This window comes from Aplysia californica, unplaced genomic scaffold (assembly GCF_000002075.1).
Source record: "Aplysia californica isolate F4 #8 unplaced genomic scaffold, AplCal3.0 scaffold01086, whole genome shotgun sequence".
NCBI lineage: Eukaryota > Metazoa > Mollusca > Gastropoda > Aplysiida > Aplysiidae > Aplysia > Aplysia californica.
Window position 1 is genome coordinate 123639 of NW_004798356.1, and position 17032 is coordinate 140670.

The following is a 17032-nucleotide window of genomic DNA, read 5'->3' on the forward strand; positions in this document are numbered from 1 at the left end:
CTGTGTTCAGCATGTTTTTAGGAAATGTTTAGATATTTGAATCTGGTGAAATCATTATTTATTGACAAATGAGATGTACATTATGTAACGGTTATCTCAAAATTTACGGCATTAAAAAAAATCCTCAGGCTTTTTCATTTTTCAAGCAATATCTTTGCTATTTGGTAAGATCATAAAGTACTACAATTCAAAACTTTTGTCAACAGGAAAACTACATATTTAAATTAGTTTTGTTTTAGCAGCTTATTTTGTGTGCTATATCGGAAAAACGCGAACATTTTAGGGGGAAGGGTTATAAAACAATTTACTCCCCAAAAACTAAAAACACTGTGCTTATATGATGTTGACAAGATGTTGCATTATGGTTTTAAAGACATCATGGGTAATTTGAACCCATTTGGTAGAAAAATGTGGAAGCCTTAGTATTATTAATACCTTCTAAATGTTACCAAATTACAGAATGAAAGTTTACGCAATCTGTAAAAATAGTGTGAAAGAAAAGCAGCCTTCACTTTATATTCCTCTTGGTTGCCCAGGAATGATGGTTCTCTCCATTTAAATCTCTATATATTACCCTCTATTATAACAAAGACTGTTATAACAGAAAACGTTGCGCACTTGGAAAAAAAAGAAAAAAAAAAGCCTAATTTTTGTAGCACCTTTTCTTAAGTGAGGTAAGTTTTTGTAAAAGTTCTGTAGTGTGACCCTGGTGAGAATATAAATGGACTAGGATGGTTGGCAGTGGGATCTTACGGGGAGACTAATGTAGGTAAAGTAAGCCAATCAGCCCCATAGTCAGTCAAAGTGCAGGTAATTTTTTTATTTTGTTGCTCTCATAAGAAAGCTGATGTGGCTTCACAGTTACTCTCATGGTCTTCCAGTTTATAATAATGATTGCATTTATGTAGTGAATATTCCATGCTTTATGCGCTTTGCAGCTATTTTTACCCTAGCAGACCCAAGAACATGACTACGAAACATTCTTGGCTTCCCGGGAAGCATACAGTGGGAGCTGCAGATTTCATGCACTAAAACACTAACAATCTGACAAGATCTTTTGCTGTTTACAGTCAGATACCCTTTGGCGTCTGGGTGAAGTGAGGAAAATTTGGGTAAAGTTCCCAAGGACACAATATTGGGCCCCTGAATGGATTCAAACTCACTACCTTACACTTGAGAGTCCTAGAGTCTTATCACCAGACCGTGGACACCACCATTTGAATCCCCCGGGAACACACATCAGTGCTGCCATATCTATAATAATTGTTAAAAATCTATCTGTGTTTGAATGAAGTAGAAAAATAGGATAAAGAACCTTTTTGAATGTTCATGTTGTTTACCCAATCCACTGTAACAAGCTTGCAAGTCTGATGGCGTAGTCACAAGACTAGAATGCCCCAGTCAACTGCAAATGAATCAAATTAGTTCCATATTATGTCTTTTGGTTTTCAAGTCCTGTAAATGTGTAATTCTGAGACTTCCAGTCATGTTACAACAATTTCTGTTGCAATACAGGGTCATCAAGAAGTATTTTTAAAAAATACAGAATATGTTTTTCAGATTGTTGTGTTGGTATATTTTGCCAAAGGATTACGCTGCTCCTAGCCGTAAAGTATTATTCCTTTCTTTCACATTTTTATGAGATCGCTTTGTATTACTTTTTTGTGTTTTATTGTTTTAAAAAATAATTTTAAGAATGTGTGATTAGAATGAAAATGAACCATACTTAGCAGAATATGTATCAGAGGACAGCTTTAATGTCTATGTCTGGAAGTGTATGAAGTTTAAAGTTTTTTAAGTGTCCAGATGTAGGCTACTGTATATAACATACTTTGGTACATTAGTGCAACAAATTTGAACATATCAAAGCTTGTGATTGAATTTCTTACATCACCTGTACTGAGAAAAGCTTTAACACCCTTTATGGTTTGACAGAAAGGCCTGACTTGCTTGAAATTTTGTCAATGGAGGAGGACTTCTTGTATCATCGGCTAGCTGTTCAAATGTTCGAAGCCCAGAGATCAAAACGTTTTAGGCAAGAGAAAGAAATAAGTTACATTCTTTTAATAGTAGTAGTTAGGCCTACCTACTTAATGTATCTTTTATTGCTTGTCAATATTTAGAATTTGAATTTTGACAAAATGTTTCTAGAGCGCATGAGGAGTCCAGGAATAACGGGAATAATCACAAACTGAAAATTGTGAGGGTATCAATTTGAACGCTTGTTGACTGGTAACTGTATTTTTGTTCAACTGTTGGTTGATTATTGTTGTTAGATTTCCCATTCAACAGGCAAGCTTCCCCATACATCTAACTGCCTCTACTCCTCAAGACAACAATTAGAACAGACATGCAGCTATTACAGAATGGCATCATGCGGAAGAGTTAACACTCAGATGCTACTGGGTCGCTAACAACAACCACAATAACATTCAACAGACATAACAATAAACCACCAATCAAACAAATATGAAGTTACGAGTCCACACGCGTTTAAAATTGACACTCTCACAATTTCCAGTTTGTGACTCTGCCCGTTTTTCCCATGGACCCCTCACATATAAGTGCTACTGTTCCCATGGACCCCTCACATATAAGTGCTACTGTTCCCATGGACCCCTCACATATAAGTGATACTGTTCCCATGGACCCCTCACATATAAGTGATACTGTTCCCATGGACCCCTCACATATAAGTGATACTGTTGCCATGGACCCCTCACATATAAGTGATACTGTTCCCATGGACCCCTCACATATAAGTGATACTGTTCCCATGGACCCCTCACATATAAGTGATACTGTGGATTAAGAAACTGCTAGAAAAACATTTCTCAAAATTTTGGGCTAAGCATGTCTAAACAGCTCATCAATGATATGTGTGTGCGAACGACTAGCAGGAGGAAACCAATGACCATGGTTTTTTACTGGGGCTTGGAGTACATGTATCATGTATCAGTCATGTACTGCTTGGCCAACATTTTTCTGAACAGATACTTTGCATGAAGGAAAAGTGTTTATAATGACATCACTACGACAAAGTTAAATGTAAAGAAAAATTAATTTGACAATATGGTGATTTCTTTAAACATGTGCATGGTAGAATCGTCACATTTAACATGATTATGAGTAAGCGTCATGAAGTGTAGCAGTGCTGGGGGTTTTTTCAGCACCTTTTATGTGCTGGAAAGAAACGTTTAGTTCTGCTGATATTGTTTCTGACAAACGTCAAGTAGGCCTACTCGGAATGTGATCTTGACTAGATATTTCTGTTTTTGAGAACAAAAAATAGATTTATTTTAAGAGATACATAACAAAACAATTTGCTTTTTTTTATGAAATAAGTTTTCTGCTGACATCTCTGCTTTTTGAATGCAGTAGTGGTTTGATTTGTGTGATACGGAGCTGCTGAAGGTATACAAAATGTCTGCAGCACGATAATGCTGGTTAAAAGTGCACTTTGTAGTTCCGTCCTGTACTCTTGGATCATTTTATTCATCAGACCAGTGAGCCAATGCTGGTTATAGGCCAAGCAGTGGAGAAGTTATTGTATCTATTGCTATTTTTTATTTGTTGTAAGCATGACTCCACTGGACGGGATTCTCAACAGCGTTTGTTTTGATATATGAACATTAAAGATGGGCAGACCAGTGCCACTGTCAAGATGATGGGAACTGTGTCTTTTTGAGTGTTTGTGGTAAGTACTCCCCTACAAATCTGTTGATAGCTTGTACATTAGTTTATTCAGTATGGTGCCAGTACATTTTCAGAGTATGAAGTCTTACGGTGTGTCTGCAAATATGTGTTTTTGAATGTTATGTTCAACATAAACTTGGAATTGCACTGTTCGAAACAAATTTTCATAGAGAAATTAGATTTATAACCTTTAATTTCAAAAGTTGTTTTTGCCTTAAAGTGAAGGATGATTTTTTTCACTCCTTCAATCACTGGGATGTGTGAAACAACTTCACCAATGGTGCTGGACCGTGTCACTGAAAGAGGTGACTGCACCCATCATTCCTTTGCTTTATGGCAGTCCCTGCCTCACATTCCGGAGTGTTTGATGGTCCTCTTATGTGAATACATACACACGCATTTATAGCTGTCAGATATTTGTATTAGATTTTATTTTTATCTTTTTAGCAAGTGTTTCAAACGTCTTGTGCATGATTCATAGAAGACTACTCACTTTAAATTTAAGGTTGAGGAATGGAAGTTGGTGAAGGTCTATACTGTGGTTGAGAGTGTGATATTTAGTTTAGTTTTGTTGTTACCAAGAGGTTGAATCTCATATACTTCATTAATCTGAAGAAATCCATGTAGTTGTTTGGTAAAGCTAGCTCTTATTTGTTTTGATTGCATCAGCTTGTTTGTGGAGGCTGCCGCTGATGATAGAACAGTAACTGCCTCTCAATGTTCCCATGCATGAGATTCTTTTGTGTTTATAATTTTATGACAATAATTTTCAGGTGTGAAAGTGAGTCTATTGATTGATTTTGTTTTCGTTTTACACACTAACATTAGGCTGTATTATATTTGAATGATTCATTGTATCACTATGATATTTTACAGCAGCTTCAGGCACTTTAGTTCATCTTTGTTTTGTGTACGTCGATTTGTATGCTACTCATTGACACAGAAATGAACTTTTTTTTGGCTTTGTGGAAACAATTCTTCTGCTTTTGTTAAAGCCATTTCATGTTCTTGATGTGACTTTGTGGGAAAATAAGTTGTTTTTTTTCTTCATCATATTCATCATCTTGCACATTTGAAGTTGTGTAGTCAAATACTTCAGGTTCATTTTTTGTTTAGCAATGTAGAATATCTGGAAGAGTTCCCAAAACTTTACCCCACAAATTATATTGGGTTCTGAAATTGTTCCGATATTTTTAACCCAAGTTGCTGCTCTAAATACAACGCATAGGCTACTTTAGGAACACAACAAAGGTTTTGTTTGTTTATGTGTATGTATAACATGTAGGTCACGCATTTGTTATTTTTCTGGAGTCAAATAGAAACCCAAACTAGACATAGTTGTCGTAGAGGTGGTGGTGTAGACAAGGCATCATCTATTGCTTCTGTTTAACATACTTTAAAAAGTACCTATAATTAGATTACACAGGTACTGACTTTTCGAAAGGTTTGAAACTGCACTGACCTATGTTAGTGGCCTTGTATGAAGATTTAGGATATTGTAGCTTGACAGTGAGGCTGAGGTGTCAGACAATTTGAATGACAGAGGAGATCAGGAAAGGCATGCACCTGTTTTGGGCTAAAGAGGATGACATTTTTAATGATAATGTGCTATTTGTTTTGATAAAACTAGTGAAAAATTGACACACTGGAAAGAAAGAGTTTGTCTTTGTCTACTGAAAACTTGTGAGATTAGCTGATGAACTGTGGGGGGAAAATTGTTGTTAAAAACACGAATAAAGGGGATTGCTCGACGAATAAATTGTTCTTAATACATTATTTGTACTCATTATCATTTGCATTGTCAAGTCAAACAGGTTACTTTTCATACTATCATCAGTTTACTTATCATAATATTAGGTGGAAATAAAGACTGCTTTATTTTGTACATGTTTTGCAGTTATCAAAGTGTTTTTGTTATGATGCAAGTCATCGCTTTTATTTAGTGTTATCTGTCTTTACAGTTGATTGCTCTATACTTTAATGTTTCGATTGTTTAATAGATAAAAATATGAAAGCAATGTTGCCTTTTTTTTTCATCAAGGTTTTAGATTAGACTAGTTTATCAGGTAAGATTGTTTGTTTGTGAGAATATTCATATCATAGTACAGTGACACTGCATTATTTTGGGTATTACCTGGGATCATCTGTGTCGTTCACTTTGTCTGGTTTTGTGTATCCATCATTTTGTTTCACTGTGTAACTACTACGGATGGCTTGAGTACTTCCATGACACACAACAAAACCCCAGAACGACCGTGAACATGTTATGCTATTTTTTGTAACTTGATCAGGGTGTTTTCCGTCTTCCCCCATTTAAAAAAAGAAATTATATTTTTTGTGGTGACTAGGGAAATACTACAGTCTGCAGTTTTTAGTTTGTATATTCATTAGTTAAGCGTTCAAAGTTTGGAAGTTTTTCAGGGAATCAGGACTGAATATATTACAAATAAAGTTTGTTCAAAGAAGATGCACTGGCATATGAAGCAATTAGTAGGGTTACCTGTTTCCATGCTTTCAATTTTAGCTATGGACAACTCATGTTGGTGTTATAAAAGCTTTCACTAAGGCTCTCTCTCTTCCTCTCACCCCCCCCCTCTCTCTCTCTCTCTCTCTCTCTCTCTCGCTCTTATTATATATATATTATGTTATATTATAAGTAGCATGTGGCCAAATGAATGTGGCATAGACACAAAGTTAATGTTTCTAAAACTTGTTACTAAAGAAGTGCAAGGCTTTCGTCAGTAGTAGTGTGCTACAATCATTTTGTCATGTGTTATTTCAGGAGAAAGAAATGCTGCACTAACAGTAGCCTACATGTTCCACTTTTTTCTATTTGACTTGTGGGTGGTTGGCGTGTGCTCTCAAGTGGTTTGCTCCTTCTATCCTATGAAACATAATATATCGTCCTGATCTTTCTTTCTTTCTTCTTTATTTTCTTTGTATGCTACTATCTTGTAACTCTTATCTTGAGCCTTTATTTTAAAAGAAAGTTATATGACCTATTTGTGTTGCAAGTACCGTAAAACTTTTACCCAAACTGTACCTGTTTGACTTACACCAATGATCACTTGGTATGATGAGTGACCCCTCAGCAGAAAAGAAACCTCGCAAAATGTCCCCTTACTCTGATGCCTTACTCAAAGTTGCACCTCTAGTTTAAAGAAAAGGGCGTTTTGGACGATATTCTTGATTACAAACTGTAAAGATTGTGTATTTGAGGAAAGGAGCTAAATGTTCCCTTCAGTACCTGTTGTGACACCTCGCTACCTCAGAATTACAAAGTTCTATCCGACATTGTTTGGCTGTTTTGAGTTACTCAGACCATGAGGTCAGAAATCAAATGGGCCTCCATCTGCTCTATCAAAATCGTAAGATTATTCCGAGTCGCTATCAAGACATCCGAAGAACTGCATTGACATGATGTGAAACTCAAAATCTTTGACGACGAATTTGTCAAAACTAGGTAGGCCTACTGAGCACATAATATAGAACTTTGTAATTTTTAGGTAGCGACCTGCAGGAAAGCATGCAAATGGTTGAGAATGCCTTTTCTAGCGAGTGATGTGCTTTGTGTGCAATCTTAGCCTACGTTCAAGTTCAAGTGTCTTAAAATTTTGTTTTCATTGTGGTCTTTGACTTTTACATCATGTTTTGTACCTCGTGGTCTATGCGGCGTTCGAGTGTTTGACTTCTTGGATACATACTACTTTTGCTTAATGTTTTTAACAGTAGTATTTGAAAGGTATGTAAAGGAGTTCTGTATTTGAGAATATGTTGTCTTGCCTTGATCACTGCATCACAATGAAATTTGAGATCTGACATTTTTAATAAAAATGTGTGCCTTTCACTTTCACAAAGTAAAGGGTTTCTGTGAAATATACTGTTGTTTTACAAAATGAAATAGACTTGCCTTTCTGACCAAAAGTTGATTTGTTTGATATCGCTACCCAATCCATCCCTCTCCCCATTCATATATTCGACACACTTTTGAGGCAGTCTGCGCTTCCTTCCCGCCTGTCTCTCCTTCCAACTGTCCCTCTATCTCATAACCAGTGAAATAGTCAAGTCGCTGATGGACAATTTCTACAATTCTTTTAATATGGCAATTGTTTAAAAAAAATCCCGGAAGATCGAAACTATGGCAACGATAATATTTGTAAAATGAATGTAAAAAGAACACTCATAACTCTATGAAAAAAAAAAGTTTTGGCGAGCTGGTCGCCACTTTGAAGTGCCTGCTTTTGAGACACAATCGTCACGTCTTGCTCAACAAGCACACATCCCAGTGGCTACCTTCCTGAGCATGATGTTGTTGACATATATATGTTTGGCAGTTTTGTGAGTTGGAGCCCACTTTCCACTCAGCCACTAGAGATATTTGCATTGACTGTTCAAGGAAACGATAATAATTATAATGATGATGATGATGATGATGATGGTGATGATGATGATGATGATGATGATGATGATGATATAATAGTAATGATAATGTTAATAACAACAACAACAACAATAATAACAATAACAATAATAATAGGCTAACAACAACAACATAATAATAATAATAATGATAATAATAATAATAATAATAATAATAATAACAATAATGAAAATTGGATAAAAAAACACATTGTGAGACCATTTATTTTAACTTTAACTTTAACAACAATAACAACAACAACGACAATACAACAACAACAACAACAACAACCCACACACACCCAAAGCCTCACATAGTCTCACATAATAATAATAACTAGCATTTATGCTGCACATTTCCATTTACTAAAAATAATGTCCAGTGCGCATTGTATTAAAAAAGATGCCACATCTTTAAAATTAATTGACATAATGTGTGTAGGCCGACTTAAAACACTGTATCGTGATATGTATAAGTATGAACATTTCTATGAGAAGAAATAGTCACGCAAAACACCGTATCCTGATAATTAATATGTACAAGTCGTATAAAAATTTCCTTGAGAAAAAATGGTCATGCAGTGAACTTGGCAATGCGGTCACTAAAAATGTACAATGCAACATTAATTCAAGAACAGTCGCAATAAAATTGAAACTTGAATAGCTAGAAACATTCATTGAAACATTTGTTCTCTATAAATAGAAAAACCTTTCTGTTCTCTCTCTCTGCCCCCCCCCCCCCCCATCTATGTCTCTCTCTCTCTGTCTCTCTCTCTGTCTCTCTCTCTGTCTCTCTCTCTGTCTCTCTGTCTCTCTGTCTCTGTCTCTGTCTCTGTCTCTGTCTCTGTCTCTCTCTCTCTCTCTCTCTCTCTCTCTCTCTCTCTCTCTCTCTCCCTCTCTCTCTCTCTCTTTCTCTCTCTCACACGCTATGTCTTCAGTCTCACAGTCGGGCATACACATGCACGTATAACAGTTCATCATTATGACAGGTAGGCTATGCATTTGTGCATAAGAAATGCTTCGGTTGTTTTTTGAAAATGTAAATAGTAGGCTAGGAGGACATCTTTGAAGGACGAACGGAGCTTTCTAAACTTGGGTTGTTTTGGGGAGTTTATTTCAGAGAATTCAAATACTTGGGCAGCATTTTCACCGAAAATGGAAAATTAGATCTAGAAATAGAGACTAGATGCCAGAGAGCCAACGCAGTCAGCTATCAATTCGGCCCTCTCCTGAAACATCCCAATATCCCCATGAGCACCAAGGCGAACCTCATCAACGCCATTTTCCTTCCAACCCTCACATATCAGTGCCAGACATGGTCCCTAACAAAAGTTCTAGAGAGGAAACTGGTCACATGCGAGATGAAATGCTTATGAAGAGCGGTCAACAAAACAAGAAGAGACAAAATTAAAAATGAAGTCATAAGGGACACCGCAGGAGCAACACCAGTCCTACCACACATTGAAAAACAAAAGGTCAAGTGGTTCGGACACCTCACGCGGATGCCCTCAAACCATCTAGCTCTGAGAGCATACAACATTAAATATTCTGGATGGAGAGCCAGAGGAAGACCAAGGTGACGATGGAGTGAATCTGTGGCAGACACCCTCAGAGCTCACGGAATGTCCCTCCTACAGGCCACTCGCCTTGCTGCAGACAGACGCCTGTGTCTCCCCGTGACACCCCCCCCCCCCCCCGTACAAGCGGAAGAAAAAAGTAAAGTAAGTACATTGTATTTCGAGTTTTTAACGCTCACCTCCCATTGTGCTACCTTAGAATTACAAAAGTTTTGTCAAAACATTTTTGGCGGTTTTGAGTTACTATGAACATTAGGTCAGAAGCCAAATGATGTATCTTCTCTATAAAAATCGTAATATTATTCGGAGTCGTTATCAAGATATTCATGGGATTGCATTTGAAAAAGCTTGACATGTTGTGAAACTCATGATTTTTTAACATCGAGTTTCTCAAAACAAGGTAGGCCTACTGAACAGAATAAACTTTGTAATTCTCGGGTAGTGATTTGGCTTTGTTCTGTCGGAGATGGATGTTGTTAAATTCGGAGGCCCCGGATATCAAATTCGGAAGTCCCACCTCTTAAATATTGCGTTGAAAGGGGCGTTAAATCAATACTATGATTCAATGACAATTATCCCATCTTCTAAATTTTCTACACTCTTTAGATAAATTAGGAGGCGGATTGTACTTGTACTTTTAAGCAGGTGGTTGTAGGCTACCCTGGCAAGTCTTACTATTTCTTCACATTCCTTCTGTTGTTTCTATCTGTCAGTCTTACTTTTTCGCACCACTAAATGACCATTATTTTGTTGGGGTGCTTCTCTAAGTAAGATTGTCACTCAAACAAACAAACAAACAAACAAATAAACAAATAAACAAATTGTACTTTAGATAATGTCATTCTACGGGACTTTCTGAAAGCTTCAAAACAAATGGTAAGAACTCCATGCTGACACGGCACCATCATGAAACAAATAAAGGCCCCCCTCCCCCTGCAGCGCCCGTCGCACCATTGCGGCCCGCAAGCTCAAGCCACTTTTGCTGATCACCAGCACCTGGCATGACGTAGACAAGAGGAGCTGTTCCATAAGGGCCAGTCTGCGGAGTAGAATGAAAAGACTCGTTATGGGCTACACGCTGCATCTAATTCTTAACTCACTGAAAACGTGCATTCTGGAAATTCGACATTATTTGAAGACTTGCTGTTTTGTGACAGAACTTCATTGTTCATGCATATTTTCCAGTTCTGTTTTCTTTATCTGAAACTTAAAAAGCCAGGCAACAACATGTGTTCTATATCTTTTTGGATTCTGGTCTGTGTATGGGGGTTCCCAATATCCCGGAACAGTGACTTTGGTCTGCTGCTGATCGGACATATTATCATGTGCACGGTAAGTCGTCAAAAAGTTAGTTTAGTTTTAGTATAGGTTTTACGGCGCTCCCAACTGCATAAGGTCATATGAGCGCAAAGGGGTGGATGTCAACAGAGAAGTCATTACATGGAATCGGACTTACTCTGCTCACCTCTTTACCTTCAACAGCACATAGTCTGCTTCGACTACCAAGGAACCCCAGAAATAGCTGGTCACAAGAGTATGACAAACACACAAAAAAATATTTAAAAAATAGAGGAAAAAGGACGATAGTTAATACCATGTCAATTCCCTTGGTAAGGAAGAGGGAAGGGGTAGAGGGTGTTATCACCCGACGGCAGCTTTCCTTTTGACTGGTTGAAGTTAAACTTTGAAGACTTGAGCTTATTGCGTGGTGGCGCTTTGATAGAAGAAGGCCACATTTTGTTTAGATTATCATTATTATTATTATTATTATTATTATTATTATTATTATTATTATTATTATTATTATTATTATTACTCTTATTACTATAATAAAAATAATAATAATTATTATTACTATGATGGGCCTGACGGACTTCATGAAGAAATCTTCGAGAGAGAGCGAGGCTCTTTTTCGGCTCCATTGTCAATATGCTTAGCGGCACCTCCACTCGTCCAAATAACTCCATTCGAATTGCCATTGTTCCTGGACATTCAAACATATGTTTGGTATCCTTTTCATGGCCGCATCTTCGGCAACATGGGCTGAGCTCTTCATTTACAAAGTTCTTATACCATCTTAAACTCCAAAGATGGTCCGACCGCAGTCTCGCTAGCCCAACCTGGTCCCAGCGACATGTGATAGATTTTTTCCCCCACTTATAGGAGTACCCAGAATACACATCTTCCAGGTGCTGGTACTAAATTCTACATGGTGGGTCTCTGATTTCTCTCTTGATTATTGGAAATACACCTCTGTATGTCGTTGGTCGTCTGTCTCCTTCGATCTCTCTGGCTTCATTAGCAGCTTGGTCTGCTGCCCCATTTCCTTATATTCCTTCATTTCCTTCTGATGATGATGATGATGATGATGATGATGATGATGATGATGATGATGATGATGATGATGATGATTGTTATTATTATGTCATCATCATTTTTGGGGGTTAAATTTTAATATAGGCATAAAGATTAGAATATAACGTTAAGTTTTGAATTTAGACCTGTAACTGGACTCTCATGTGATCTGATACGTCTGTTGTTGCTGTGTGTGTTTGTGGTAGCCTATCCCTTCGAAATGTTTGGAGCCCCGAAGAGCATGCTCTTCGCCAGGGCCACTGCCTCCCTCGGGTAGCTGGTGAGGCAGTCCAACCCCCCTGAATCCTCCCCGAAGAGATGCCACCGCCGGACCTCCGTGGCGGGGCATCTCTGCAGCCAGTGCTCCAAATCTTGGGGTTCCTCGCTCCACAATGGACATATTGGGTCCGATGTTTTGTCTATTCTATTTTTGTAGGCCCGCAGCCCAGAGAAGTGACCGGTCCTTATTTTTGCCAGAGGTCACTGCAGGACTTAATAAGAGCCTCTCGTTTTAAGGAAATTGCCCTGTATATTTCTTTCGTCCGCGTGTTGTTGCTGTTGTCCTGATATCTGGGCGCCGATGACACCAGCGTAGATGTTTTTTTTCTTACAAGGGTCTGGAAAAATGTCGGGGGGAAAATATCGACAGGTAAGGGTACCGTTTTTTTTTGACATTATCGCAACATCTCGTTGCTGGAGGCGGATACGTATATGGACGAGCAACGCTAAAACGTAGGCCCTGTCGATGAATTCAGCAATAATAATACTATACACTATAGTTACGTCTTAGACTTCATACTGTAAAAACCCAAAATTTACGTAGACTAGTAGTTTCTTCTCTTTATGGGCACGTTAACATGCATGGTGTAGAAACAAGTCTTTATTTGCTGTTTTAAAAAAGAAACGTGAGGGCGTTTTATACCCCAGCAACACGATTTGTATGCTTCAGTAGGCGGGTAACTATAAACCTGTCTGTCAAATATGACATGGGCTGAGAGAAGCATAAAAAGTCCCTGCAGGAAAAAAACGGCGATACAACATCCTCGCAGAAAAATGGAGATACTCCATACAGATTCTCAAATTAAGGTAATCAAATCCACGTCTTGTCAACGATCTTACACAACAGGATTTGTGGTCTGGTGTTCAGTTGCAACGGCCAAGCACCAAACAGCGACACACCACAGATTGTAATAGTAGTAGATAGCAATTTGTATAGAGGAAATTCCCGCTCAACAACAAGCTCTATGCGCTTTACAAGAATAAATAAAAAAAATATTGTTACCCGACCTGAAACATTCTGAAACAATCTCAACCTGCTGTGAAGTATAGAGTGTAAGCTGCCGTTTTATAGGCGCTAAAATACAAACAACATACTGACAAGATCTTTCGCTGTCTATGGCTGGGTACCCATTCCCACCAAGGTGAAGTGAGGCAAATTGTGTAAACTGCCTTTCCCAAGGACACAACGTCGGGCCCTGAGGCTCGCTCCGAACGTGCAACCTCAAGACAACGAGTCCCGTAGCCTTAGCGCAAGACTACCGAGGCCGGTAAAGGCATGGCGGTTTGCGGAGAAGTTTAGTTCTTAAATTTGTTAGGTTTTTTTTGCATGTTGTTTTGGCGAGATACGTTACTTCCCCATTTCCTTCCATGGTTATGTTGCTCTGTCTCTTAGAAAGACTTGTGTTCTCCCTCAGGTGTTAGGTGTAGAACAGACATTGACGATCATGGTATACCAATGCTGCTTCAGAATTACAAAGCTCTATCCGACAATTTTAGCCGTTTTGGGTTACGGACCATGAGGTCAGAAACCAAATCTTCTCTCTGCCCGATCAATATCGTAAGATTATTCGGAGTCCTTATCACGATATTCAAAGTAATGCATTCGGAAAAAAACAACTTGACATGTAGTGAAGCTCAAAACTTCTACCTGCTCTATCAAAATAGTAAGACTATTCGGAGTCGTTATCCGATATTTAAAGAACTTGACATGCTAAACTCCATTTTTTAAAACCTTGAATTTCTCAAAACTAGGTTCTAAGCAGATACAACGTTGTAATTCTAGGGTAACGTATTGCCATTCTTCCTGATCATCTCGGTTTTTCTCATTGTGTTGTTTGTCACAAAGATGTTCAAGCCATCTGCCTAGGTTGTTCTTTTGTCTTTCTCTGCTCTTCCTCCCCTATGTCTTTCCTAAAAAACAAATTAGGTATGTTGATAACTTTCATGTAGATTCTAGACAATAAGATTAAATACCTAATAGCTGCTCTCCTTACTGTAGTGTTACTTTTACTTTAACTAAAGTACCACGTCTGAAACGTTTTTTTCTACTTCTCACCATGAGGGAAAATTATCCATCATTCCAGCTCTATTCTTATCACGGTTGCCAGTAACCCCCAGCCATGTCTCTTACACATGATGGAACACCAGAAAAGGCCAGACATTTTTGAACAAAGAACAGTTCACAACCCCCCATCCACCTCCCCACCATCCTCACTTGCTAGCTAATGCTACTGATAAAAAGGCTCAGTTAATAAACAATACAGGCGTCGGTGGCCTAGTGGGTAGGCTCTCGGACTCGCAGCCGTAAGGTCGTGGGCTTAAATCCCATCAGGGGTCCGAAGTTGCGTCCTTGGGAAAGGCACTTTACATGAATTTTTCTCACTTCACCAGGCTACAGCAGCAAGAAATCTTGTCAGTTTTAGTGTTTGGCCGCTTAATCATTTGCCTGCATTGTATGCTTTTCAGGAAGCAGAGAATGTTTTTGATTATCCTAGTGTCTGCTGGGGTGATAAACACTATTATAATGAGCATAGAGCTTGCTGCTGAGCGGGAATTTGCACAATACAAATACTTCTCCTCCTCCTATCCCCTCTTCCTTTTCCTCCGCATCGTCTTCTTCTTCTTCTTCTTCTTCTTCTTCTTCTTCTTCTTCTTCTTCTTCTTCTACCAGCTGTTTTATTGTAGACTAATATTAATATTTTATGCCACCATCAATATAATTTAGACCATACAGGAACATTTACAAACTAGTTTTCCAACTTTAAAAAAAACAAATTTGTTTCATTTTAGCCAGCAGTTTAGATCCATATAAAGTGTTAAAAAATTAGATCCCATGCTTCGTTGCCCGCCTATTTGTTGTCCATTTCTTTATTGCAGAGTCGACAGGCTGATAGGGGCGGACGTTGTATTATGTTCATGCGGAGCGCAGGTCGATATTGGCGTAATAAATGATAAAAAGTACAACACAAGGTACAAAAAACAAATCAGAAACAAAAGCAAAACAAAGCGAAACAAACCCAAAAGTGACAGTTCCCACATCAGTTATGCGGTGAACATGGGCTTAAACTCGAGAGCAGCTGTCGGAAAGGCCCTACATCTCCAAATTAAGATAAAAAACCTAAAGCGCAGTCTTAAGAGATCTTTTCTTAATTAATGGTGCGTAAGTCTCGAGACGGAATGTAAGATTAGATAAGATGATAACATATTGTCCTAAAAGGAAATTTTTCTGTAGCTTTTCAGGAATGGTAAAATCACAAGTAAATATAAAAATAAAAATGAAATCATAACATTATATCATAACTGTCGTAAACATTCGATATGAAGAAAACAAATAAGCTTGACAACTGTAAGCCATATCATATCAGAAGCATCTTTCAAAATTTCAAACTACACGCAGGAATATATCACAGACCTCGAATGTTATACGGATAAATTTGAATAATACATGATGTGCATGAATAAGAAAACAAAATGTTAAAAAAACCCATTAATGTTTATTTCAACATCCTTTTTGTTAGAGATAGCAGAAAGTTTGGTTTATATCTTTTATAGTTGGTTTTTAGAGGTATGTACATGTATCTGCTGGAGCCAGATCTTACAATTTCCAAATTGTGTAGAATGAGGTGTGACAGGTCGTTTAAAATGTTGCTTATTATCCTTTTTCTAAGTGTGATACTTTTTATAGTTCATCAATAGCGAGATAGCCTTCAGGTGTAACCCCCCCCCCCCCACACTCTTAAAAAGAACATTCTTTTATTGAATTTTTTTTTATCACAAGAGCAGAGTGGGAGTGGCACTCTAGCGTGTTGTCGATGGTTACTCCAAGATATTTGTAACAGTATACAGCCCCCACTTCCTAATCTTTATTGAATAGTGGTTGTAATTGGCCCAGACAAACAAACAAACAAACGAACAAACAAACAAACATAACAATCCTTTTGGTCTAAGTCAGCAAATAACATGACTTTGGGAAGTTTTCTTTCCGCTACATTAAACACTCACAGGGTGGGGTGCTCTGGTGTGGTTTACTTCTTTCCAATAAAATATATATCGTCCTCATATCTCCTCCTTTTTTCTATTTGTTACTCTCTTCTAATACATCTAATCATCATCGGCACTTATATGACATAATAGTATTGCAAGTGCTGTAAAACTCTAGTTAAAAACAATCGGAATAAAAGCCATTTTAACGATGAACTGTTGTTTTAGTATGCATTTTACGGCACTTGCAACATAATTAGGTCATATAATTGCCGAAGATTAGAGGCGTTACAAGAGAGTTAAAAAAACACAAAAAAGAAGGAGGAAGGATAGGGTCGATAGATGTTTGATAGGAAAGAAGGAGAAGAGGAGGAAACCACACCACAGCACCTGCCAATCGCCCATTCGATGAACTGTAACTTACTTAAAGCCTTCCCTAGCAACAGATGTATTCTTCTCTGGGAGACTGGAGTGAGTAATTTTAGTGGTACTCGTGTGTATCCGATGCCCAAACCCCGACAGAGCCAGGTCCCGTACCTAGATGGTTAGAAAACAAAAGAGTTGAGGAAACAAACAACTTTTCAGTCGGACTGTCATAATGGTATTTATCATACATAAAGTATAAATAAATACGATAATATATGGGTCTACATACACGATATAATAGATATGTCTGTCTGTCTGTCTGTCTGTCTGTCTGTCTGTCTGTCTGTCTGTCTGTCTGT

The 17032-nt window shown here is 38.0% G+C and overlaps 1 protein-coding gene across 1 annotated transcript in view; it reads right to left on the bottom strand.

Moving 5' to 3' along the window:
* Positions 1-10519: 10519 nt before the first annotated feature.
* LOC101857845 overlaps positions 10520-17032 on the bottom strand; it is a gene marked incomplete at its 5' end in the record, with an annotated part of 10229 nt that continues 3716 nt past the window's right edge. The window contains 2 exon segments of the mRNA XM_013089944.2: positions 10520-10731; positions 16732-16844. Coding sequence (XP_012945398.1) covers positions 10557-10731; positions 16732-16844 — 288 coding nt within the window.